Source organism: Pelecanus crispus, chromosome 14, assembly GCF_030463565.1.
Source record: "Pelecanus crispus isolate bPelCri1 chromosome 14, bPelCri1.pri, whole genome shotgun sequence".
Taxonomy (NCBI): domain Eukaryota; kingdom Metazoa; phylum Chordata; class Aves; order Pelecaniformes; family Pelecanidae; genus Pelecanus; species Pelecanus crispus.
In genome coordinates this window covers 487,108-512,210 of record NC_134656.1, presented here as the reverse complement: position 1 = coordinate 512,210, position 25,103 = coordinate 487,108, and the positions used below count along the sequence as shown (strand labels likewise).

Genomic DNA, 25,103 nt, shown 5'->3' with positions numbered 1-25,103 from the left:
CCCTTGGCTGAGCACAATCACGGGGGACGAGGGGACAAACTCCACGGGATGGAGCCCAGCTGGTCACCTGACGGCTTTATTTAAGGCAGGTGAAGGGTGGCGGATGGCAGCAAACGGGTATGCGCCGTGCAGCTGGCAGTCGGTCGCAGCGGATGCCCCTGCGGGTCCCCATCCATCGCGGAGGGCCTGGCACCAGCACGCCTCGCAGCGCTGGATCCAGCCCGGTCGCCTTCGAGGCTCCTTCCCGCTGTCGCCCAGGTCCCACCTTACCCACATCTGTTTCGGTCCCGGGGTCCCTCCCTGACCTGAGCCCCAGCCCACGGGTGTTCCTCAGCTAGAGCTTGCTCTGGTTTGGCGTTTGGTCCACTCTGATGAGTCCCTCCTGCGCGCAGGTGACAGCCAGGACCCCGTCCCTGCGCCACAGCCGTCCCTGCACCAGTGCCCGGCACCCGCCTGCAGACAGTGCCTGTCAGACCGTGGCTCGCCATGCCCTGGGATGGGCAAAGTCGGTCTTTGCCTTGCGGGTTCTTGGGGAACGCGGCGAGGACTCACCAGCAAAGGGGCTCTCGCACTCATACAGCATCCAGTGGTCTGCTCGGAAGGGCGCGTGGAACCACATGGAATGGTCGAGGGAGACCATGAACTTGATGCGGTACTGCAGGTGCGGGAGCAGGGCCGTGCCCAGGAAGGCGTAGTCGGAGATGTAGGCGGCCACGCAGCAGTGCACCTTCATGTCAGTCTCTCCTGCAAAGCAACCGGCACTGCCTGTCCCCTGCGGGGTGGCCGTGGGACGAGCCTGGGCGCGCAGCACGAGGCACAGCCCCGGGAGCTCTGCTTCCCCAAGGGTCAGGTGCTGGCCAAGCAGAGCTGAGATGCTCTTTCAGACCCGCTCCCCTTGCCGGGCCCCCCAGGGAAAGCCCACCGCGGTGGAGCACGGCACACGGGCATCGCTTCACGCTCTGGCACCCGTACCTGTATTTCAGCCTTGAAATCCCCAGGCTTCCCTGCAGGCTCGGGGCGCAGACAGCCCCTGAATCACAACCCTCTCGATCACCAGCGTGCTCTACAGCATGAGCTTGAGCCCGAGCCCTCGGCTCACGCGGCAGCCAGACCACCCTCCTGGCAGGACCCACCTATGTAGCCTCGTGCTCGCACCCAGAAGAGCTGCTTTGGTTCCTGCGGCTCCGAGGAGACTATATCTGGTGGGTTCACGGGTTTGATGTCAATCGGCACATCTTCAGCTTCAATCTTGTTGAGATGCTTTCTGTACTGCTCTGCCAAGTTAGGATTCCTGTAGACCAACGGGGAGAAGTGAGGTCAATGCCAGGCAGGCCAGGGGCACGTCCTGCTGGCAGCGGCTTCAGCCCAGGGACCCAGGGCCACCCAGAAAGGCAGGAGGAGCACGGCTCCTGTCCCGTCCTGCTTCCATACTCCCCTCCCAGGCGTATTTGAGAACTCCTCAGGCGGTCACCCCAATCCCTGCGCCTCCCTAAGCCCCAGCTGCAGAGAAGGGCATCCCCGGCGTGCCCCTTCCACCCCACTCACTGCAGGAACTTCTGGATGAGCTCCTCTTGCGTCAGCAGCTCCTCAGGGGGCGGCACGGCAGGCATGGTGAACTGGTGCTGCACTGGGCTCCCCTGGGAGAGCTGGAAGGAGGCCTGGCAGATGAAGATCGGCTTTCCATGCTGGATGGCCTTTACGGAACGAACAGAGAAGCTCTTCCCTGTATGGGTCCGCTCCACCTCGTACAGCACTGGCACCCTGGGGTCCCCTGGGACAGAAAAGGGACGTTCTGCCGTTGGGCCACCACGCACCACAGAGGGGACCTGACCTACAGAGGCTGAGCACTGGGGCCAGGGGGGCCGAGCCCACTGCTCCCTGAGCTGGCACTGCCACCCACACCCTCTGCTGTGCTGGAGCTGGGATGGCGGCACCTGCTCACCCCCGCGGGCCTCAGCCCACGCAACGCTCCAGGCTTGGGGAAGAGTGGCTGGAAAGCTGCCTGGCCGAAAAGGACCTGGGGGTGTTGGTTGACAGCCGGCTGAACATGAGCCAGAAGTGTGCCCAGGTAGCCAAGAAAGCCAACAGCATCCTGGCTTCTGTCGGGAATAGTGTGGACAGCAGGAGCAGGGCAGGGATCGTGCCCCTGTGCTCAGCACTGGTGAGGCCACACCTGGAATGCTGTGTCCAGTTTTGGGCCCCTCAGCACAAGAAGAACATTGGGGTGCTGGAGCGTGTCCAGAGAAGGGCAACGGAGCTGGGGAAGGGTCTGGAGCACAGAGCTGATGGGGAGTGGCTGAGGGAGCTGGGGGTGTTCAGCCTGGAGAAGAGGAGGCTGAGGGGAGACCTGATCACTCTCTGCAGCTGCCTGGCAGGGGGGTGCAGTGGGGTGGGGGTCGGTCTCTTCTCCCAAGGAACAAGCAATAAGATAAGAGGAAATGGCCTCAAGGTGCATCAGGGGAGGTTTAGATTGGATATTAGGAGAAATTTCTTCAGGGAAAGAGTGGTCAAGCATTGGAACAGGCTGCCCAGAGAGGTGGGGGAGTCCCCAGCCCTGGAGGGGTTCAAAAAATGGGCAGAGGTGGCACTTCGGGACATGGTTTAGTGGGCATGGGGGTGTTGGGTTGATGGTTGGGCTGATGATCTTAGAGATCCTTTCCAACCTTAGGGATTCCTAATTTTACTTTCATTAAAAAATAATCCAGCCACCAAGCCAGGAAACATGACATTAATTATGATTCTACCTTTAACTGGTTTAGTGGTGGACTTGGTAATCATAGAATCATAGAATCGTTTAGGTTGGAAAAGACCTTTAAGTCCAACCATAGACTTAAAGACTTAAAGGTCTTTTCCAACCTAAACGATTCTAGGACTCCCCAGCCCCTCAGCCGCCAGATTCACTGCCTGGCCCCATCCCTCCATAAGCCCAGGCCTCCCGGACCCCCTGTTCCCCATCCCGCACCCCACCCTCCACAGTCAGCCATCCGCCCCGCTGCCGCCTCTCAGCCCCCGGCACCCCCCGGCCCTGGGATCCGCAGCCCGGCCCCCCGGCCCCCCAGCCGCCGGGGTCACCGGCTCGGCCCCGCTTCCTGCAGCCCGGTTCCCCCGGCCCGGCCCGGCCCACCTGCCCGCACGAAGTAGCAGTGCAGCGAGTGGACCTGCTCGTCCCAGCTGACGGCGCGGGCGGCCGCTACCAGGGCCTGCCCCACGATCTGCCCGCCGAAGAGGCGCTGCGTAGCGGGCACCCAGTGGTGCCGGCCCCTGCGGGGGGAGAAGGCGGCGGCGGTGAGGGCGGCGGCGGGGAGGGCGGCCCGGTCCCGGCGGCCCGGCGCCCGCGCCTACCTGAAGAGGTCGAGCTCCAGCCGCTCCAGGTTCAGCACGCTGGTGATCAGCACGCTCCGCAGGTCCCCGGGCGGCGGCCGCTCCGCCACCGGCCCCGGCCCTGAGCCAGCCCCGCCGGCGTCGCCCGGAGCCGCCATCTGCGCAGCGACCCGGAACCGGCGGCACCGACAGCGACAACATCCGGCCGCCGCGCGACGGGGCGGGAAGTACCGCCCACCCGCGGGGCGGGGCGCCGCCAGCTGATTGGGCGATCGAGCCGTCAGTCGCCCAGGTGGTGGCAGAAAGCTCTGGGCTGGCTGGCTGGCCTCCTGTCAATCGGGAGAAGACGCTTCTGATTGGCCATATTCAGGGTGTGGGCGGTGCCCCAGCTGGTTTAATACAGGCGGCGGGGGCGGCGGGCTGGTTCTGGGGGCGCGGCGGCGGCGGGGCCGGGCTGTGGTGCTGGGGGCCCGGGCCCGCCATGGAGCTGGGGGCCCGCTTCAGGAGCTACGAGGACTTCAGGGAGCGCTTCCGCGCCTACAAGCTGGCGCAGGGCTGCCGCTACGGCCTGCGGAGCTGCCTCTCGGTCCGCTGCCACAACCGGCAGCACGGCACCGCCGTCCGTGAGGATGTCAGGTAAGGCTGCCCCGCCGCCGCGGTCCCCCCCCCGCCGCCGGGCCCTGCCCCGCCAGGCCGGCCCGATGCCTCGCAGCAGCGGGGCCCGAGGCGGGGCCGTGCGCCCAGCGGGGCTCCCCGGGGGTTCGGGGCTCCCCGGGGAGGCCCCACGCAGGCCCGGGGATGGGGCACACGCCCGCAGTCAGAGCTGTCAGCCAGCGCCCAAACCCCACTGCAGCGCTCTCCCACGGGGCGCAAGCTCTTGTCTGTACCCGGTCGGGTGCTCTTCTAACTGGGCTCTGCGTGACTTCAGGGGGGTTGATCCGGTAGTGATGCACCTGGGGAGGAGAGCGCTCTTGTGTATGTCACGCACTTGCCGCTTCCATGGTCTCAGCTGTTCCTGTGTCACTCTTTGCTGTGTCCTCCCCCCTCACTGTGTCCCAGCCCTCTTGCTGGCCCCTTGTCCCCGGGCTTGCACTCCACTGTCCTGTGTCTGCTGCTTAGCTCTGGTTTACTCTGCCTTTTCGCTTGATAATTCTCTCTGCCTCTTGTAGCAAAACCTGTAGCTTTGATCTTTGAAATTGCTGGCAAACTATAGCTCCTGCCTTTTTCTGCTCCAGTAGCAGGATGCTAAATATTGGGCCTGTTAGTGTTCCCTAGCTGCATTTACCTCACTGCAGTGGAAAGGTGCTGTCAGGTTTCCCTCTCGATTCCGCAGCCTTTGCTTATCTGAACGGGTCAGTGATGCCCTGACACCATCTCATTTCCCTCCAAGTCAGTGGATCTGCTCGTGTGTGCAAAGGCTGCAAGGTCATTCTCCAGTTACACAACTGTTCCCTTTACCTTCTTAAAATATAACTTAATCTCATGCCTTGCAGCCTTTCTTGCTCTGTTCTAGCCTGCTCGTCCAGATGCAGAGGAGTTGCAGAAACATGTGCTTTAACAGAGTAAGACACAAACATGCAGGTTTCAAGTTTTTGTGGATGGCTTTGCTGTCTGGAGAGCAGAAACAGAGGCACTGTTGGGCACAAGAGCTGGGGCTGCTTTGTGGTGTCTTGCTGTGGCTGTTGTAACTCTCAGTTCCTTCGTTTTTCCTCTGTTTGAGCTTTCTTGCCCCAGACTTCGCTGAGCGGAAAGCCAGCCCACATGTCTGATGGGCATACGTGGGGGTTTTTTGTGCTTACTAATTGAATATAGGGCTGGCATGCAAGAAAAGTCAAAACTAAATGCTGGCAGCCTACACCACCATTGCTTCCCCTATTAATGCTTTCTCAATGTTTGCAGGTTCATGCAGGTGAAGTTTGGTTGTGCCCGGACCCAAAAATACAGCAAGAAAAGAAAGCAGCAGCCCAGCTTGTGTCCAGCTTATTTTGTGTTGCAATATCAGGAGGACATAGACCAGCTTGTGATCAGCGAACTGAACAGCGACCATGTCCACGCAGACCCAGTGTTTTCCCTGACCAGAGCCACCGCTGCGACAGCAAGCACCACAGCACATGACAGCCCCGCAACAAAACTGCGTAAGCTGCAGCAGGCGGGTGGGACCGACAGCAGTGCTGTGGCAGATGAGGACTCGCACGCGGTCACGGGACAACCGGTGGATGGAGCAGCTGCTCCATACAGGGCTCCTGCGCTCCCTGAGGCAGAGAAGGAAAATGCCTCAGCCTCAGCGCTTGTCAGGGTTGCTGAGGTCATGAAAACCTTCCTGAGGGTTGACAGGGGCTCGCTGGCCTCAATCAGCGCAGACAGCAACCACGGCCTGGACAGGCTCAGCTTCCAGACCAGCAAGATGAGGAGCTGGTTTATGCAGTTCCCCAAGAGCCTCCTGCTGCACAGGGTGCTGAGCGAGGCGGGACACATTCTCTATGCTTTCCTTGTAGAGAGTAAGGAGCGAGTGGGGAGAGTGGTGCACTTGTCGCTGCTGAAGGATGACACAGGACACAGCGTCAGGAAAATGCTGACCATCTTCAAGGAGTTCAACCCCGAGTGGCAAAAGATCCAGGCTGTCTTTGTGGATGTGTCCTTCTTTCACAAAGCCATCCTCCATGAGCTCTTTCCTTCTGCCCAGGTGTTCCTTTCTGTCTATCACACCGTCCGACTGCTTGAGAAGAACGTGAAGGAAGCAGAAATCTCCTCTTCCTTCAAGCAGAACTTGACGCTGGCCTTGCAGAAAGCCGTGTTTTCCCCTTCGGCTGCAAGTCTGGATGCCCTGTCCCAGCTGGTGAAGTGCGTGGTCAGCCCGGAGCTGTACGATTACCTGCGAGCCCACTGGTTCTGCTGTGAGCTGCTGTGGCGCGTGCACGCAGAGAAAGGTCTGCGCTCCTGCAGCACACACATGGACAGCCTGGACCTCATCACGCACCGAATAGCCACTCTCTTTGGCCAGCAGCCGTCCTTGGAGGCAAGTGTTCTTTCTTTTCTGGAGTGTGCAGACTGCCTTGATTCCAGAGGCTTGGAAAGCCTGAACCGGGGTCTCTCAAGTACAGAGGAGGACGGTCAGAGCAGCCTCCAGGAGAAGCCCGATGTGCGTGCTGGTGCTGCAGCAGAACCAGGCCCCGTTTCTGGCTCTCGGGCTCTTGCTGAGTGCCCCGAGCCCACCGGACAGGCTGCCGTGGCGGGGATGGACTGCATGCTGGCCGTGCTGCGGGAGAGCTGTACGGACCTGGGCTCCTGGCTGTGCCTGAAGGAGTGGGAGGTGGTGCAGACGTCCACCCAGCTGCTCAGCCCTGTGCCGGGCAGCATCACTGTTTGGCTGCTGGAAGATGCACACCGGGTGAGCCGGGACTGCCGGAGATGCAGCTGTGGCTTTCACTGCCGCTACCGGCTCCCCTGTAGGCACGTCCTGGCCGTGCTGCAGGTGCAGCGGCGGCATGTGGAGGAGGGCATGGTGTGCAGGCGCTGGCGGAAGAGGTACCAGCGGCTCCCGGCCCCTGGGGCCACCCTCCCGGGCTGCGGCAGGGGCTCGGTGGGCAGCCGGACGGAGGGCAGGGGGGAGAGAGTGCGGTCCCTCAGCCTAGAGCTGTCCAACCTGCTGATGCAGTGCGAGGGGCAGGAGCTGGAGGAGCGCAGCTCCGCGCTGGCAGCGATCCTGGCTGCCTGGGCTCGGTCACCGGGAGCGGGGGAGGCGGCGGGGAAGGAGCCGCTGACCCCGCACTGCTCTGGGTAACGGGGGAGCCGTGTGACGGCGGAGGGGAGCTGCGGGCGGCGCCCGGCCCTCCGCGCTATGCAGCGGCTGCTGCGGTACCAGCGCTCGGCTCCCGGCGACCGGTAGGGGCGGAGGCGCGCCCAGCCGGCAGAGGGCGCTGTGCCGCTGCCTGACGTCATGGCGCACCCCGCGGTGATTGGTGGCGTCGCTGGCAGAGCGCGGGGCATGCCGGGATGTGTCCCCCCGGAAGGGCGCGGGGCATGCCGGGATGTGTCCCCCCCGGTAGCGGCGGCCGCGGGGCCGTGGCAGGGCCGGCCATGGCGCAGGCCCCGCCGGGCCCGGGCCGCGGCTCGCTGGTGGCCTACGAGCTGGGCGCGGGCGGCGGCATGGCCTCCGTCAGCTTCCAGAGTGCCGCCATGGGCCGCGTCTTCGCCCGTTTCCCCCGGGCGCTGCTGGTGCACCGGGCGGGCGGGCCGGCGGGACGAGCGCTCTACATCTTCCTGGTGGCCGGGCCGGCCCCGGCGCTGCGGGGCGGCATGGCCAGGGTGGTGCATCTCGCCGTCCCGCGGGATGAGTCTGCGGGAAGCCTGTCCTGCATGTACGGGGCGTTCAGGGCCTTCAACCCCGCCTGGGCCGAGACCCGGCTCCTCCTGGTGTGCCCCGGCCTCCCCCAGCTGCCGGCCCTCGTCCAGGCCTTTCCCACAGCCGAGGTGCAGCTCTCTGTCTTCCACCTCTGCAAGCGCCTGCAGCAGCAGATCCAGCGCCTGGCCTTGGAGGGCCGCGCCGAGCGCCTGATCCTGGCCGCCCTGAGCGACACCGTGTGCGCAGCCACCGAGAGCCGCCGCAGGAAGATGCACACCCTGCTGAGGGACCTCGTGATGCCAGACTTGCTGCCTCAGCTCCATGTTCACTGGCTGCTCGATGAGGAGATCTGGGCTGTGCACAGGGAGGGGAGCTGGGGGGAGAGCGGTAACTACTTTAGGGACCTGGAGGTCGTCACCCAGGGGTTAAGCCAGGTTTTCAGCACCGGGCTCTCTCTGGAGAGCTGCATCACCTCCTTAGCCCAGCACTACCAAAAGTGCGTTTCTAAGAGCCCTCCTGATGCCATGATGTGCTCCGCTCCCCATTCTGGTCACTGTGCTGCTCAGGCAGCTCCCCAAAGCCTGCCTGCCTCGGGTCTACCTCTTGCCCCTCCGGCATGCCAGGGTAAGCCATCTCAGAGCTCCGTCCAAGCCTCCCCCACCATGACAGCAGCTCAGCAGCAGCGGCCGGTGGCAGCCTCTCTCGCGGCTGCTAAGAGTCCCGTGGTTGTTCTCCAGAGTCTGCCGGCAGTTCCTCGGCTCTCTGCAGCTCTTCAGCATCGGCCTGAAATCCCCCAGGGTCTCCTCCAGAGCAAGCCTGCAAGCCCTCAGTCCTCGTTAAATCCTCCATCTCCTGCGGCTAAACTGGAGGTCCCAGAAAACCTGGAGGGTGACAGCGAGGAGGAGATTAACCAAAGGACTGAAGAACGCATCAAGCAGTCTTTGAGCGATATTTGCACAGAACCCGCTGCCAGGCTGTGCCTGAGTGAGTTTGCGGTGGTTCAGAAGTCGGTGCAGCTGATAGGCACTGGGGAGGACGCCCTCAGCATACAGGTCCTGGAGGATGCTCACAGGGTGGACCTGAAAGGCCCGAGCAGCTGCACTTGCCACTTCAACCAGGTCTTCCAGCTGCCCTGCCGGCATGTCCTGGCCGTGCTGAATTCGGACAGGAAGACCTTGCAGCCGGAGATGCTCAGCAAACAGTGGCAGAAGGGATGCGATGCCCATCAGGCTGGGCAAGACAGTGCTGATAGCCTCTTGGAGGTTCTGAAGAGCTCCTGGAATGAGTCTTTGGATAAATCCCTGCTGGTGTCCTTCCTCGTAGCGGAGATCAGCCGGCTTCTCACCCACTGCAGCGGGGAGGAGTTTGAGCGCAGGTACCGGACCCTCCGGGAGCTGGCTGACAGCTGGATCGGGCCCTATGTCGAGGTGAAGCTCTAGCACTGCGCGGGAGCCAAGGTGGCAGCTCTGTGTGCGGGTCCTCGGGAGCAGCAGGGCAGCAGACATGCAGGAGGCCTGTTCATCACTCCATGGCTTCCCCCTTTACTCCCCTCAGCCTGTCACTCCCTCAGGGCTCGGTGTGGAAGGGGCAGTTTGGGTCCTTTATCTGCTGAGCGAGTGTCGTCCCTTGCACAGGGCAGCTGAGGAACTGGATTGGGAACTCCAGGTTGCCCTGGAATGGGTAACCAGCCGCTGACCTGGCTACTAGGAGATGTGGCTGGGAGCCAACCGCAGGTGGCGTGACGTGGGAGGCAATTGTATAATAACGTGACAAAATTATTTGATCCCTGGCCAGTGCCTGCAGGCCCTTCCAGCTGCGATGTGTTGTGCAACGAAGCCAATAAATCGGCTTTGTATCACTCGGGAGCTGTGTCTGTCTCTGCGCCAGCTGCCGCCGCCCCTCCCTGCCGGCAGGATGGGACGGTGGGGCTCGCTCGTCCTGTGAGATCAGGCAGGGCTTTGAACCCTGCTTCTTGGTGGTCTTGCCTCGCTGCGGTGCCCTCCAGGTAGCGGAGCAAGCCTGCTTGTTAGGAGGCAGCAGCTCCGGAGGGTGGCAATCTCTGCTGCGGGCAGCGCAGCCTGCGGTCTGGAGCAGAGGAGTTGTTTGTCTGGTTATGGCAGCTGCTCTCAGAAAAGGGAACCTGCCCTCCCTCATCAACAGCTTGTGTGCTGCGGGAGGTGGGAGGGGTGCTGGGGGTCACAGCAGTGCAAACAAAGCTGCGGTGAGGTGGAGAGCAAAGGCTTTAAACGTGTGGGGTGGGGGAGGAAAAATTACTGAGAAGAGCAAACAAGCCCTGGCCCTTGGGCGTTGCTCTCGGGCTGGGCGAGCTCCCCGTTCCCCCTCGCCAGCAAGAGTGGCTCCAACACCCGCAGCTCCAAAGCCCATCGTGTTGGGATGCAGCCGGCTGTGTCCTGCAGGACATGGTGGGGGGCATTGGGAGACCTCGCTCATCGCTGTGGTTCAGTCACCATCAGCGTTTTCCCTGATCAGCCGCTTCCTTCATGAACACTTTGGTTTTGGTAGAGTCGGCCCATCGCGGGAACAGGACTGCCGCGTGGTTGGGGATTTCCTCTTGATGGAGGGTTTTGTAACACTATCTGATACTGTCGAATCTCTCTGGCTAAATACAGTGTAGTGTTTCCTAAAACACCTTTCTGTAAACTTGGAGCTGCTTCTTTCACCTCTCAGCCATGAGAGAAGAGGCCTGGAAGGCCCTGCCTGCTTTCCCCTTTGCCATCTCTCTTCCTGGCACATGTGGGCACCCCTCTGATTTTTGGAGGGTTCTTTCCTCTGCCTCCCCTCCCAGTGTGGCACAGGCACTGAGGGAATGCCAGCTGCTGTCTCCAGCAGCCAGAGGACAAGGGGTCTGGAGGAGGGTCCAGTGCCGGCTCCTGGAGCCGGGGAGCACTGGGGTCCCCTCCCCAGCTGCCGAGGCAGGGTGGCTGGACCCTGCGCCATGTCACTGTGACCAGCTGTGTTGCTCAGGCACTTGCCTGTGGCTATGGCTGCTGCCCACATGGCTCCCTGGGCGCTGCGGGTTTCCCTCCGGCATCCAACCTGCCCACCTCCCTGCTGGGAGCACAGGAAATAACTCATCCCCGCTCTTGGGGTAAACATCTTTCCCAAGAGAGAAACTGCCCGGCCGGGCCAAGCACCGGGCTGTAATTTGCCCTCCACGTGAGCACTGGGCTGTGCCCTCCTGCACTCTACCTGGCCCAGCCCTCGCTCTGACCCATCCGGGCGATCCCAGCTTCGTTCCCGGGCCACGGACAGCTCCCGAGCTCCCAGGCCCAGCAGGGCCGAGGGCCATGCTCGCAGGCCTGACTTTGTTCCTTGCTGGAGGGGGAACAGCTCCCACGAGTGGTCCCAGCCCCCCGAGCCCTCCTTTGACAGGACTCTTCCCACCTTACTGGAAGGCAGCTCCCCTGAAGCACCCCTAGCAGCCTCATGAAATGCCCTGACGTCAAAGGGAAAGAAAGTCCCCTTGGCTAGGGACGAAAAAACCCAAAGCTGCAGGTTCCTCCCCCAGACAGGAGCCAGGCAGCGTGCCAGCCCCCAGCGCTGGCCTTGCCCCATCAAGGACCAGCCTGGCGCCAGGCACATGCCAAGGCCTCATCCCATGGGTCTCCGATCCCGCCGGCAGGGCCAGCTCTCTCGGCTGCTGGGGCTCTGCGGCTCCCGTGGTGCCCGTCCGGCTCCACCGGCACCCTGGTGCAGGGCCTCCTGCCGCGGGCAGCACCGGCGGTTAGCGCAGCCCCAACGGCAGCGGGCCCCGCTCCCTCTGCGTTGCTCTGCGCGGCAGCACTCCCCGCAGCACGCTTGCTTTCTGGCTGGAAGCGCTTTATTGCTCGCTCTGCCCTGCGGCACCCTCCTGCCCGCACACCGCCCCTGTCGCACCCACCTGCGTGGAGGAAAGTCCCCCAATGCCATGTCGGCCCTTTGGCAGCCTGTGTGGTGCACGCAGGTGCCCCGGGGGCGAGGGGGCCACGTGCCGGTGGACCCCGGGAGGTGGAGGGGGCAGCTGGGGGCACAGATTCTGCCCGGGCAGCCCGCCAGCTGTTGCTGGTGGGGCTGTGGGCGTGGGGGGCGGCCCGGGGCAGCGCCCTCGACGCCTCACTCGTGTTTGCAGAAGCTCTTCAGCGGCGGGGGCAGGTCCAGGCCGTCGATGGCCAGGCGGTGGACAATGTGCTTCTGGATGACCAGCCGGCAGAGAGTCTGCAGGGAGGGAACTGGAAGAGAACAGAAAGAAGCAGCTGAGCTGGCCGAGTCACTGGTGAGGCCGCGAGCAGAGGGGTGTGGAGGAGATGGGCCCTGAGGCTCCCTGGAGGCACCGTGTTTTAGGGCAGCGGTGGGTGAGCTTGCTCTGCAGCAGGAGCGGGCATCGTCCTGCCCCGGCTCGAGCCGGCTGTGCGGCAGAGCCAGTGCCAAGGTGCTCCGGCTGGGACAGGGGCCTGAGGGCCCTGCGCTGTGAAGCTCTTCCCGTTACTGGGATGAAGCCCGGGAGGACAGTTATGTGCCCAAGCCATGCGTTACCACGGCTGGTTTGCATTTGTTTTCTCCAGGGGCTCCCCAGGGTCTCGCATGCCCACACTGCGCTTTCCTTTCATCCCGCTCCCTTGGTCTGCTTCCGCCGGCACCAGCGCCAGGCTGCCGGGTGGGCGTCCGCAGGCCGGGCTGCGCTGCCTGCAGAGCCAGCTCGGCAATGCCTTTGAGGCAGCCATCTCCTGTGCCGTTGCCATGGCCGCCTGCACGGGCTCTGCCTGGTTCCGGCTCCTGGGACACGCGCTCCTGTGGGATTCCTCTTTCAGGAGCCCGCGGTGGCTCAGCGGCATGGCTGCAATTAGCTGCGGCCGGCGCTCTCCTCAGATTTTAAACGAGAGCTGACTCAGGCGCAGCCTGTGGGCCTTGGTTCATCCGCTGCCTCCAAGAGCCAAACCAGAGGAGAGCACCCCAGGGCGTTGCACTCGGCCGGAGCAGAGCCACGGGTGGGATCCAGTCGCTTCGCCCGCACGTGGCTGTGGGGCCAGCGCCTCCGGGGGCTCGCGACGGCACCGGGCAGAGCAGGCCTCTGCCGAGCATGACCCTGCTGTGCCGAGCCAGCTCCCAACCTTGGGGCTGTTTTCGGATGGCTGGAGTGCTTATCTCCACCTCGGTGGCACGGGGCTTCATCGTGCCGAGTGCTGGGTGATGAGCAGCAGATGCCCTTTGCCTTTCCTGCCCCCCGTCCCCCTGTATGGCATCCCGTGTCACCACCGGCTCAGCTGCTCACTTCTGGTTTTCACTTCACCAACCAGATCCTGGCCAGGAACAGAACCGCACTGAGACTGATTTTTAAACCCTACGGAAGTGTTGCAGAAACCGGAGCTACGGAAACCTTTGTTGAGGGCAGAAAGCCAGATTGCGCCTCTGCAGCGGTGCCTGCGCCAGCCGCGGCACTTGCGGGGACCCACGGCCTGTGGCGCGGCGGGAGGGGGCAGCTCTCCAGAGGTACGTGTTGCCAGCGCCAGTCCCTCGTGAGCAGCTGGGATCGGGCCCTTGGAGGCGGCTCAGCGGCCTCCTGCAGCCGGTCGCCCTCAGCATGCTGCCAGGGCAGGGGGGCCTGGGTGGCCGGGCACATTTAACCTCCCAGTTTGGATAATCCGGCTCACAGCAGCTGGCAGGGAGAATCCTGGATTTCAGCCTCAAGACAGAAGTGGCTGAACTTTGTGCCAACGAGAGAAGCGGTGGCTCCCGGCGGTCGGGGCCAGCCGGCCCCTCAGCCGTCAGGTCTGGGCTCGTTTCTGTCTGCGGTCTTGCACCCAGGGTGCAGATGGTGAATTCTCCCGCTGATGTAAAGCGAAGGTGGCATGGCAGCGTGGCGACTGACGGCCAGCCACTGTCCCCCAGGCACTAGCAATCCTGGCTCTCCTCTCACCTAATCCTCAGCATCTGCTGATTTTTCTGGTACGGTGCTAATTAGCAGTTATTAGCCTGACTCCTCGCAAAAGCCAGCGACCAGCACCGGTCTTCCCAGCCCCTCCCCAGCCAGCCGAGGGATGCCGGATATTGCCCAACCTCCGATGGCATCACAGGGTGTCTGCCCAGGGCACCCCGCAGCCGGGGCACGTGGCAGGCGCGGGGGCACGGCATGCGTGCCGGGGCGGGCGGCGGGGCGCAGCTGGATGTTTTGATGCTGAGGCAGGACGCTGCTTGGCTCTGGGCTGCCGCATACCTGTGGGGCGAGGGGGGGGAGCAGGTACCTACAGCCGTATTCCACCGGGATGACCCGGACGCTCTTGGTGGAGGCGAAGACGTCGACCACGGCGTACAGCGGGCGGGCGGCGGGCAGGCGCCTGGCGCTTGGCCCCATGTCCTCTCCGTTGATGATGATGTGCATGTCGGCAGTGCCGTCGGGCTGCAGGGCGTACAGCACGCCGATCCGGCTGCGCCGGGCGGTCGCAGGCAGCACGTTCATCTTGTACAGGTCGTCCAGGATGTGGCTGTAGCGGCCGGGCCTGCTGCGCCCCACCAGCGTGTCGCGGGGGATCCTCACCTGCTCCACCAGCAGGAAGGGCTCCCAGGGAGGTCCCCGTGACCGCGCCGGCGCCTCCTCCCCATCCACCGTGACGCGGTTGTGGCTCCGGGTGATGGCGAACACCCAGGTGTCCCCCATGTTGACCAGGTCCGGGAGCGAGTACTCGGGCACCACCTCCAGGCTCTGGGGGTCGTGGGCCGTCAGCCCCACGCGCAGGTGCCCGCACCAGCCCAGCTCCTTCTCCTCGATCTCCACCAGGAAGATCTGCCCGGGCGCCAGCGGCTCCTGGCTGAAGCAGAGCCCGTTGGCAAAGCTCTCCACCCGGGTGGCCCGCGTGCGCGAGGCGTCCAGGCGGACATTGGTGCCGTGGACGCGGTGGAAACGTGCGGCGAGGCGGCACCGGGCAGCCATCGCTGCTATTTTTAACTGTCCCCGTCACAGCTGCTGCCAGGCGGTGACGGGGACGGTGGGGGCGGCTCGGAGGGGTCCTACTGCCGCGGGCGGGGGCGGGAGGGGACCCCGCGGCTGCAGGGACGGCGCTGGGCCCCACCGGGCTCTCCGGGCCTGCCCGGTGCTGCCCGCCTGTGCCTGGGGGCTCGGCTGTGCCCGGCACTGTCTGGCACTGCCCGGCTGTACCCGGTGGTGCCTGACAGTGTCCAGCAGTACCTGGCTGTACCCAGTGGTGCTGGCAGTGCCCAGCTGTACTTGGTGGTGCCTGACAGTGCCGGGCTGTACCTGGCAGGGCCCGGCTGTACCCGGTGGTGTCTGGTTGTACCCAGTGGTGTCCAGCTGTACCCAGTGGTGCCAGCAGTGCTTGGCTGTACCCGGTGGTGCCTGACAGTGCCTGGCTGTACCTGGCAGGGCCCGGCTGTACTCGGTGGTGCCCGGAAGTGCCTGGCTGTACTTGGTGGTGCCCGGTTGTACCCAGTGGTGCCTGATAGTGCCTGGCAGTGCCCGGCTGTGCCCGTCTGTACCCGGTGGTGCCTGGCAGCGCCTGGCTGTACCTGACAGTGCCCGGATGTACCTGGCAGGGCCCGGCTGTACCCAGTGGTGCCCGGTTGTACCCAGTGGTGTCAGCAGCGCCTGGCTGTACTTGGTGGTGCCTGACAGTGCCGGGCTGTACCTGGCAGGGCCCAGCTGTACCCCGTGGTGCCCAGCAGTGCCTGGCTGTACTTGGTGGTGCCCGGTTGTACCTAGTGGTGTCCAGCTGTACCCGGTGGTGCCTGACAGTGCCGGCTGTGCCTGGCAGGGCCCGGCTGTACTTGGTGGTGCCTGGTTGTACCCAGTGGTGTCTGGCAGTGCCCAGCTGTGCCCGTCTGTACCCGGTGGTGCCTGGCAGTGCCTGGTTGTACCTGGCAGGGCCTGGTTGTACCTGGCAGGGCCTGGCTGTACTTGGTGGTGCCCGGTTGTACCCAGTGGTGCCTGACAGTGCCTGGCTGTACCCAGTGGTGCCAGCAGTGCTTGGCTGTACTTGGTGGTGCCTGATAGTGCCTGGCAGTGCCCGGCTGTACCCGGTGGTGCCCGGCTGTGCCCGGCTGTACCCGGCGGGGCCCATCGGGGCCGAGGGCCCCCCGCTCCCTCCCGCGGCGGGGCGGGCACCGTGTCCCTGCTGCGGGGCGGCGGGAGCGGGGACCCCGCGGCTGCGGGCCCGGCCGGCTCCGGGGCGGGGCCGCTCTCCCACGTGCGCGCGGCGGGCCGGGGCCGGGGCGCTGATTGGCCGCCGCTAGGCCCCGCCCCCCGCTCACGTGAGGACCGGAGGTCATATGGGGGGGGGGGGTCATGGGACCGGCGGGACCGCGCCCGTGGGAGCCGCGCCGGGAGCCGCCGGGGTCAGCGGGGGAGCGGGGCCGGGGAACCGGGAGCGGAGCCGGGGGTCGCCGGGCCGGGCCGGGGGAGCGGGGCCGGGGTCAGAGGGCCGGGCCGGGGGGGCCGGCGGACCAGCCCGGCACCGGGTGAGCGGGGCCGGGTCCAGGCTCGGGGGGGCCGGGGCGGGTACCGGGCAGTCGTGGGGCGCTGCCGGCGCCGCCGCCGTTCCCGGCGAGCCGCGCCCCGACCTCCCCCTCCCGCCCCCCGCAGATGGGGCCGGTGCTGCTGTGCGCGCTGCTGCTGGGGCTGAGCCGGGCCGCCCCCCCGGGCGATGAGGTGGCCTTCCTGCCCGGGCTGGCCAAGCAGCCCTCCTTCCGGCACTTCTCGGGCTACCTCTGCGCCGGCCCGGGCAAGCACCTGCACTACTGGTACGTGGGGCCGCGCCGGTACCGGGGCTGCTGCCGGGCTGTGCCCCGAGCAGCCGGGGCAGGGGCTCGGGTGGGTGCCGGGCACTGATGGCCGTGTGTCTGCAGGTTTGTGGAGGCGCAGAGCAACCCCCAGAGCAGCCCCTTGGTGCTGTGGCTGAACGGGGGCCCCGGCTGCAGCTCCATGGAGGGCTTCCTGAAGGAGCATGGCCCCTTCCAGGTCAGTCGTCGCAGCCGGCCCGCGGCTCGGGGCCGCCGGGCGCTGGCAGCCTGCGCAGCACGAGCCAGCCTGCTGGGGCCGGCCTGCCCGTGCCCATTGGTCACCACCTTCTGCTTCCCCAGATCCAGCCTGACGGCGTCACGCTGAAGTACAACGACTACGCCTGGAACAAGGTACGGACGCAGGCGCTGTCGCTCTCCGCGGCTCTGGGGAGAGGGTGGTCCCGAGCCAGTTCATCCTGCCCTCTGCGTGGAGCCGAGCCTCCCGCAAGCTCCCCTGCGTGACACACCCTCCTCTCAAGTGTGCTGTCGAGCAGGGCAGGAATGTGGCCCCCCCAGCGCAGTCCCAGGGTGGGCCGGGCACCCACGGGTGCTGCCACCAGCGAGGCCGGCAGCCCTCTGCCTTGCTGAGCCAGGAGGGGGGATCTCCCCCGATCTCCAGCTTCTCTGCTGTCCCTGCAGATTGCCAACGTGCTCTACCTGGAGTCCCCTGCTGGTGTCGGCTTCTCCTACTCCGAGGACAAAAAGTATGCCACAAACGACACCGAGGTGAGTGGGCCGGGCTGCTGGGAGGCACCTGCCTGCTGCTGCCCCAGCCTGGGCGCTGGGCGCCCTGCCTTGCTGCCTGACCCCTGCTCTTCCTGCCTGCAGGTCGCTCACAACAACTACTTGGCGCTGAAGGATTTCCTCCGGCTCTTCCCCGAGTACTCCAAGAGTGATCTCTTCCTCACAGGGGAGAGCTACGGGGGTGTTTACATCCCCACGCTGGCAGAGTGGGTGATGCAGGACCCCAGCCTCAACCTGAAGGTGAGCGGCTGGGCTCTGCCGCCGGCCTGGGCTGAGCCGGGGAGTGGAGGGCTTGGCACCGCCTCGCTGGGGCTCTCAAGCGGTACTGGGGTGGGGACCGGCTGCACAGCCAGCGTGTGGGACCCCCTCGGGGGCGTGGGGCGGGTCTGGCCCCGCAGCCTTTCATCTTCTCCTGGGATGCTGGCAGCAGCTGCTGGCGGACGTGTCCATCCCTGTCGAGTGGCACAGTGCTCTGCGTTCTCAGGCACCCCCGACCCTTCCTGTTCTCTCCATGCAGTAAACAGTGCCGCATCTGCTTCCTGCCTGCGGTTGCGGCTGCCCTGCAGGGAGCTAGAACACAACAGAGTTGTTTTCTTCTTGCCTCACAGGGAATCGCCGTGGGAAATGGCCTCTCCTCCTACGAGATCAACGACAACTCCCTGGTTTACTTTGCCTATTACCACGGCCTGCTGGGGACTGAGTAAGAGGAGGGGGAGTGCTGCCACCAGACGCACTGTCCCCGTGCCAGCAGGACGGGGGCACGGCGTGGGATGGGGCTGGCTGGGTTGGTGGGGTGCGGGACGAGGGAAGCTCCTGGCCTGACTTGGGCCAGCAGCTGGGCTGTGGAGATGGCCCCTCGTCCTGGGCAGCTCCCACGGGCGCATTTGTTCACGGGGTGCGCAGAGCACTGGGCCGAGCCGCGTGTGGTGCGGCCGCTGGGCAGGGAGCCTGCAGCGCGGCTGTGGCCATGGCCGCTGGCTGTGTGTCGGTGTTGCTGTCCAAGCAATGCAGTGCAATCCCCTGGTCTCTGCCTGCAGGCTGTGGAGGGACTTGCAGGCCTTCTGCTGCTCCCAAGGGAAGTGCAACTTCCATGACAACTCCAACTTGAACTGCACGCTCAAGGTGAGGGGAGCCAGAGCCCCCGAACGCGTGCCCAGTGCTGGTGTCTGTGAGCAGCACCCGCCCGCCTGGCTCTGGGTGGGCCCATGGTCCCTCAAGTGTCCTGCTGAGTCCTAAACCGTTTTTGCGGCTCGTTGCAGATGGAGGAGATGATTCAGATCGTAGAGGAGTCCGGCCTCAACATCTACAACCTCTACGCCCCGTGCGATGGCGGTGTCCCTGGGAGCATGAGGTGAGAGTGGCCGCAGGGCAGACAGGTCTGTGGGCGCTGGCTTGCTTTGGTTTGTGGCGTGCAGGGTCCTGGCTGGTGGAGGGAGGTGGTGGGCTGGGCAGGGGGTCCCTCTGGGACAGCTGGGCTGTGTCTGGCAGCTGTCGAGGACAGCCCCAGGGAGGACAAGTGTTCCTCCAGAGCTTTCAGCTTGTCCCCGTGCTCGTTCCGGCTGCAGGTATGAGGGTGACTATCTCATCACACACGACCTGGGCAACTCCTTCGTCCGGATGCCGATGAGGTTCTCCTGGCGGCAGGTGAGCCCGGCATCCTCTGCCCAGCCAGCAGTGCTGCCTGTGGGCAGGAGGGGGCAGAGAGCGGCTGCTCCCGTGGGGCAGCACCAGGCGCTGCTGTGGCAGGGACTCTCCCAACTCTCTCACAGAACCTGTTCCGGATGCCGGTAGCCCGGAATAAGGTCCGGATGGACCCTCCCTGCACGAACTCCACAGCCCTCAGCAAGTATCTGAACTCCCCGGAGGTGAGGAAGGCTCTCCACATCTCCCCCGCCGCCCCGGAGTGGCAAGTGTGCAGGTGAGCAAGCTCCGGGAGGAGAGGGATGACTGTGAGCCTGGGCAGCCACGTGACGCTGATGCTTCCTCCGCAGCTTTGAGGTGAACCGCAGCTACAAGCGCCTGTACATGCAGATGAACGACCAGTATCTGAAGCTGCTCGGAGCCACGGTGCGTGCGGGGGAACCCACTGGGCCCTGGCACTGGCTCTGCCAAACCCGCCTCCTGCCTGGCCAGGGCTGCTGCCCTGCGAAATGCTCACCCTTCTTCTGCTCTGCAGAAATACCGAATCCTGGTGTACAATGGGGACGTCGACATGGCCTGCAACTTCCTTGGGGATGAGTGGTTTGTGGACTCTCTGTGCCAGAAGGTAAATGGGCAGGGCCTAGGCTAGGCCGGTCACCAGCTCCGGGCTGCGCAGTCCGCTGCGTGCCGGGGCTGACTGTGGCGAGAGCGTCGGCAGGGCTGCCCCCCTGCCTTGGGCAGCCGGGGCACTGAGGGCGCTGCCGCCGGTCCCAGGTGCAGGTGGCTCGCCGGCCCTGGCTCTACACTGAAGGAGGCGAGAACCAGATCGCGGGCTTCGTGAAGGAATTTACCAACATTGCCTTCCTCACTGTCAAGGTAGGGCTGAGGGGGCTCTGGGAGACGGGGATAGGGCTGCTGGCGGGCATGCCAGGCATGAGCACTGCGACCAGAGTGGGGTGGCACGGGCTGGGCTGCGGGCAGCAGCCTGGTGCTGGAGGCGCTCACGGGGCAGCAGCGGCCCCGCGGGCGGCACTGAGCTGTTGCCGCCTGTTTCCCGCAGGGAGCCGGCCACATGGTGCCCACGGACCGGCCGCTCGCTGCCTTCACCATGTTCAGCCGCTTCATTAAGAACGAGCCGTACTAGGAGCTGCGGAGGCAGCGCCCGGTGCCCCGGCTGCCCTCACCACCCTGAACCTCCTGCGCAGCCCGTCCTTGCTGCTGCTCAGCTGCGCCCGGGCTCCCTGTGCCGTGAAACCAGTCACTCCTGCAGCCGGCTGCGCTCCCCGCTGCACCCGGGGGCTGCCCAGCCCTGCAGGACAGCACCCAGCTGGACGGGCTGGAGGATGGGGCTGCCTGCGGTGGGAGGGGGGGGTGAGGAGTCCCAGGGGGGCTCTGTCTTTGCTGGGTGAGGAGTCATGCCCCTGCTGCGGCTTCCTGTCTCGCCGCCTCCTCCCTCTTTGGGGAGGCAGCCACTTCCCTCCTGCGAAGGGAGCAGTACCCACCACTTCCCCTCTGCCCCGTGGCCCCTGCACGCACACAGCCCTGGGCAGGCTCTGAGGCAGCTGCCCCCCACTAGGAAAGCACAGTTCACGTGGCAGCTGCGGGCAGCTGGGCACTGCTCCCGCAGGGACTTTCTGCTCCCCTCCAAACTGCTCCTACATCTGATCCCTGGTGAAGACAATCCCACCACCCGCTCACTGCCTGGGCCATGCAGTGCTTCTGGGAATTTGCAATAAAGTCACTGAACAAGGTGGTTCTGCTCCTCAGCGCTCTGCTACCCCACGCTTTGCTTTCCTTTGCTCTCTGAGGAGTACTGCTGTGCACCAAGGACCGCTCAGAGGTCGGTGCCAACGAGCCGTGTTGGGGCCCGTGGTCTGTGCCCCCCTCTCTGCAGAGGGTCGCTGGGGCCTGGAAACGAGCCACGCGCGAGAGCAGGGGAGGTGCAGTTGCTGTGAGCCCCTCTGCCGCTGTTCTGAGCTGTGTCTGCCTCCCGAGTACCTGAGCCAGGGGAGCAGCACTGTCTGCCTCCTTCCCCATCTCTCCCCGCGTGCTGGCAGCCATGCAGTCCGGCGTGGGCACGTCCTCCAAGCAACGAGGCCGCGCGGGTTGGAGTCGAGTGGTTTATTAGTGTATTGAGAAGGGGTGCAGCAGGGGTTCCCAGAGCGGCCGTCTCCCCCTTGCTGCCACCCACCAGGGCACGGGCGCTCTGCAGGACGTGCCGGTGGTACCAGGGAAGCTGCTTCCTACCTACAGTCTGCGGGTCCAGCCCGGGATCTGCCCTCAGTCTGGGGTGAAGGAGCACATGTGGAGAAGAGCTAGAGCTGGTGGGGGTCCACGCTGGGCTCTGCAGGCCTTGCGCTGGGGTAGGTGGGAGCGGTAGGGGCCGGGCGGTATTTCTCAATCACTTCCCGCAGCCCCTTGGAGAAGTGGAGATCGGCTCCCACCGTGAGGAATCCCTGCGAAGGGGACAAGGATTAGCGCGAGGCTGGGTGGGACTGCGCCCTGCGCCTGCTGCGGGGGCCCAGGCTGTCCCCATCCTGCCACGTACCGCGTGGTTGGTGACCACCTCCTTGGTGAAGTCCATGCCTTCTGGCAGCGGGATCTGCACCCCCTTTCTGGTCCTCTCTGCAGGGAGGGAGAGATGCAGTGAAGTCCCACTGTGCCCCCGCCCAGCTGCGCGCGGGCCGCGGTGGTGCCTACCGTTAATGATGGGCATGATTGTCAGCTGCAGCAGGGTCTTCAGTGGGGCCTGCAGCGAGAACAGCTGGGAAGAGAGGAGCGTGGGTGAGCGTGCGGGTGAGCGCATGGGCAGCAGCGGCAGAGCTGCCTGGGCAGGGCATGGGTGGGCTGGAAGGGGTGTCCTGCCGATGCGCAGGCCCTCCCCGAGCCCGCCCCGTGCCCTGGCTGGGGGCTAGCAAGGGAGGCCAGAGCCCCGGGCTGGCACGGGTCCGCTCACCGCGAGCGACTCCAGCGCCGACTGCTTGGAGTAGATGCGAAACCTGCAGGGGAGAGAGCAGCCATGAGCAGGGCGCGGAGGGGACCTTCCCTGCAGCCTCCGCGGGACCCCAGCACGGGCCGTACCGTCGCAGGTCCAGCTGCACGCGCAGCGCCTTCCCTTGTAGAAACACCTTGGCGCTCAGCTTTGTTTCCTAGGGAGAGAGAAGGCTGAATCGCAGCCCTGCTGTGCCTGTTGCAGGCAGGCAGCTGGCCGGGCTGGCTGCTGCTCTTGCTCCACAGGCCCAGCTGTCCCTCTGCTTTGGGACACCAGAGCTTTCCCACGCGGGGTGGGAAACGCTCTTCCCCTGTGCACGGGGGTGGCCGCACAGGGACCCCCGGCCCCGTGCAGCCCTCCCGGCCAGCCCCCCGCTCACCATGGCCATGCTGGAGAGCTGGACGGCGGGGCGACCCGGGGGGATCAGCGAGATGTTGAGGAAGGCAGAGACGGAGACAGAGGTGCCCGAGGGTTTGATGGTGCAGCGCGGGGGAGCCGACACTTGCAGCACCAGCCGCAGGGGAGCATCCACAGTGGGGCTCTGGGGAAAGCAGGTGAGCTGGGGGTGCAGAGCTGGGCAGGGCTGGGCTCTGCCCCGGGGGCTCTGGTGTGCCTCCCACCCAGCCGGGTGCTCTTCTCACCAGCATGAAGATGGTCCCAAAGAAGGTGGCTCTCAGCAAAACCTCCAGGTCCTTGGGCACCTGCAGGGAAGGCAAACCACCAGAGGGTAAGCGAGCAGTTGCTGTTGAGCCCAGCAGAGCTGCTCCCTGGGTGGCACCTCCTCTGCTCTGCGGGCAGAGCCCAGCCCTCCCTCCTGCCTGCAGAGAGCTGCCCGTGCACAGCCGGGTGAGCGGGCACTGCTTACCTTCTCCCCCTGGAGCTCTATGGCCAGCACACCCGCCTGGAAGTATGCGTGCATGGCTGAGTCAAAGAAGTACTCGGAGAAGGCGACGTAGACCATACGCTCGGTCTCCTTGATCACCGGCTCCACCGCGTGGTTCTCCAGCTCCTGGTTCTCTCTTGCACGGGGGAAGAACATGCCCTGGGCCGAGAACAGGAGACGTTTCTGCAGCTGTAGCGCAGCCCACCCTGTTCGCTCCACGGTGCCCAGCATGCAGGCTGGCACAGCCGCTCCCACGGGGACTGAGAGGGCCGGCAGGATGGGACCCAGTGTTCACCTTGAAGTCCAGGTCGAGGGTGTCCGTGGAGACGGCCGGATCCCGCAGGAGGGAGTAGTCAATCCCGATGTGCTCATCCACATAGTTCTTCACTGCCAGGGAAGATGTGCTGTTGTGACCAAGCCTGCGGGCTGCCTGGCAGCCCGATGCCCAGCTCTGCCCTCCCCACGGTGAGTGGGGTCTGCTCTCTTCCCCCGGGGCAACGCTTACCTGGCACCGTGTCCAGCACGGAGTTCAGCAGCACCAGGCTGGCGTGCTCCAGGGACGGGCAGATCTGAAAGGCAAGGGGCTGGGCTCAGAGGGGAATTGCTCCAGGTGCAGATGAGGACCCAGACCCCCTCCTGCTGCGGGGTAGGGCAAGGCCAGGCTCCCCTGGGCTCCATCGCCTGCCTCCGCTCAGCTGTACCTGCTGGCTGAGGAGGAAGCGCATCCCTGTGACGATGAAGGTGCTCAGGAACTCGTAGACCGTCCTGCAGGACACAACAGCAGCTTTGTGGCTGCCCGCCTTCCCCTGCAGCTCCAGCCCTGCCCCTCCATCCCCGTGCAAGCGCACGGCCTGGGATAGGGAAGTTCTGAGGGTGCAGAAAGGGGGGCTGGGGAGCCAGGCACAGGCGGAGCTGGCACAGCAGAGGCACAGGGCTGCTGCAGTGGGGATGGGTGTACCTGAGTGTGCCCGAGAAGCCTGCCTGCATTCTGGTGATGGAGGCGTTGCAGGTGATGTTAGAGATCTTCAGGCGCCCAGCCTTGTCTTTGGCCAGCTGCAGCACTGTGTGGATGTGGACGCCATCCGCAGAGGCATTGATGGACCCCACGTCATAGCTGGAAGCGAGGACAGCAGATGAGAGGAGCGCACAGCTCCTACAGCTGCAGGGCAGCAAGGCACCCACGGCACCCAGCGGGCACGACTGAGCAGCGGCTGCGGCTCAGCCGTGGGGTAGGGGCAGCGGGAGGTAGCTCACAAGAACCAGTAGAGCAGCTGTCTCCGGAAGCGCAGGCTGATGGAGGCATTGTTGACGTTGAAGACGAGGTGCTGCTGAGGCTGGAAGTGCAGGTCAGAAAATGCCAGCTGCAGGTCCGTCACCTTAACCCTGCAGGGGAGCAGACAGAGATGGTCAGACGGACAGATGGACACGGGGAGCCATGCGTGCAGGGAGCGGGCAGCACTCACTGGCTGATGTTGTAGTGGAACTGCCCCTCCTTCCCGTGCAGGTCTGACACCGTGATGTTCTGCAGCTCCTGCTCCACGAAGCGCAGCCCCTCCTGCTTCACTGCAAAGCAAAGCGAGCCTGGGCTGGCCACAGCTGGGCTGTGCGGCCCTCCTGGCAGCATCGGCCCCCCGCCAGTCCCCCGGTTCCTCTCCAGCTGCCCTGCATGCAGGCAGAGCCTTACCCAGGTGCGGACCCCAGTAGCAGCGTCCCAGCCTGCCTCACCTGGGCCCCCGGGAGCAGGGTCCCGTCCAGCCCCTTACCCAGGTCCAGCCCCTTGGAGGTAATCCGGATCTTGCAGCCGGGTGGGCTGTGCGAGGCCGTGACCAGCCAGGGCAGGAGGAGGAGGAGGCAGCTGCCGGCAGCCATCTCGCACCTGGAGGCAGAGAGCAGGGTCAGCACGGGCTGGCCGAGTGGGGCACATGGGGGATACCCGGCCACCCTGGGAGGGAGATGGCTGCTGCCCAACCTGCTCGCAGCCCTGGGGCAGGGGATGGCCCCGAGGAACACCCCACGGCTCCACTGCCCTCCCTGAAACCCCCCCAGTTCTGCCCAGGTCCCCATTGCCTGAACCCCCGTGGACCAGCAGCCCACGAGCAGCGCAACCCCCACCCGAGGGTGCTGCGCACAAGCCCCCAGCACGGACCCGGCGAGGCCCGCGGGGTCTCACATCCCCTGGGAACACTCGCTCCGGTCGGCTCCTGCCGGCCCCAGCAGCGTCCCACCCTGCCCTGAACACACCCAGCTCCCAAAACTGCACAGTGAGGCGCAAGCCCAGCATGTGCTGCTGCAGTGGGGAACCCCAGCACCCCACAGAGAAGGGAAGCCTCTCCCGTGGGGCTGCCCCACAGCCCTCCCAGCCCCGCAGGGCAGCCCCGGCCGCTGCCTGCCCA

The 25,103-nt window shown here is 65.2% G+C and overlaps 6 protein-coding genes across 6 annotated transcripts; 3 read left to right on the top strand and 3 right to left on the bottom strand.

Annotated features, from left to right (window-relative positions):
• Positions 1-232: 232 nt before the first annotated feature.
• On the bottom strand, positions 233-3,503 carry ACOT8 (acyl-CoA thioesterase 8). Its single transcript, XM_075721220.1, has 6 exons — positions 3,343-3,503; positions 3,125-3,261; positions 1,546-1,771; positions 1,134-1,291; positions 553-744; positions 233-453 (listed from the first exon to the last, which is right to left on the bottom strand). Exons 1-6 carry the CDS (start codon positions 3,477-3,479, stop codon positions 335-337), a joined length of 969 nt encoding a protein of 322 aa, XP_075577335.1. The 5' UTR covers positions 3,480-3,503; the 3' UTR covers positions 233-334.
• A 299-nt stretch (positions 3,504-3,802) lies between these two features.
• Positions 3,803-7,102, top strand: ZSWIM3 (zinc finger SWIM-type containing 3). Its single transcript, XM_075721340.1, has 2 exons — positions 3,803-3,957; positions 5,221-7,102. The coding sequence occupies exons 1-2, from the start codon at positions 3,803-3,805 to the stop codon at positions 7,100-7,102; spliced, it is 2,037 nt and encodes a 678-aa protein (XP_075577455.1).
• Positions 7,103-7,398: 296 nt separating this feature from the next.
• Positions 7,399-9,506, top strand: ZSWIM1 (zinc finger SWIM-type containing 1). Its single transcript, XM_009488628.2, has 2 exons — positions 7,399-8,336; positions 8,415-9,506. The coding sequence occupies exons 1-2, from the start codon at positions 7,399-7,401 to the stop codon at positions 9,100-9,102; spliced, it is 1,626 nt and encodes a 541-aa protein (XP_009486903.2). The 3' UTR covers positions 9,103-9,506.
• A 2,270-nt stretch (positions 9,507-11,776) lies between these two features.
• Positions 11,777-14,588, bottom strand: NEURL2 (neuralized E3 ubiquitin protein ligase 2). The gene is made up of 2 exons (XM_075721329.1): positions 13,907-14,588; positions 11,777-11,892 (listed from the first exon to the last, which is right to left on the bottom strand). The coding sequence occupies exons 1-2, from the start codon at positions 14,586-14,588 to the stop codon at positions 11,777-11,779; spliced, it is 798 nt and encodes a 265-aa protein (XP_075577444.1).
• A 1,665-nt stretch (positions 14,589-16,253) lies between these two features.
• Positions 16,254-20,066, top strand: CTSA (cathepsin A). Its single transcript, XM_075721171.1, has 14 exons — positions 16,254-16,411; positions 16,517-16,628; positions 16,751-16,801; positions 17,090-17,176; positions 17,279-17,434; positions 17,803-17,894; positions 18,232-18,316; positions 18,454-18,545; positions 18,760-18,838; positions 18,964-19,112; positions 19,186-19,261; positions 19,371-19,460; positions 19,610-19,711; positions 19,896-20,066. Exons 1-14 carry the CDS (start codon positions 16,254-16,256, stop codon positions 19,977-19,979), a joined length of 1,413 nt encoding a protein of 470 aa, XP_075577286.1. The 3' UTR covers positions 19,980-20,066.
• Positions 20,067-21,150: 1,084 nt separating this feature from the next.
• PLTP (phospholipid transfer protein) lies at positions 21,151-24,579 on the bottom strand. Its single transcript, XM_075721262.1, has 15 exons — positions 24,474-24,579; positions 24,174-24,273; positions 23,965-24,093; positions 23,669-23,824; positions 23,412-23,475; positions 23,216-23,279; positions 23,006-23,097; positions 22,693-22,869; positions 22,469-22,528; positions 22,207-22,368; positions 21,917-21,984; positions 21,792-21,834; positions 21,536-21,599; positions 21,384-21,460; positions 21,151-21,291 (listed from the first exon to the last, which is right to left on the bottom strand). Exons 1-15 carry the CDS (start codon positions 24,577-24,579, stop codon positions 21,151-21,153), a joined length of 1,503 nt encoding a protein of 500 aa, XP_075577377.1.
• Positions 24,580-25,103: the final 524 nt, after the last annotated feature.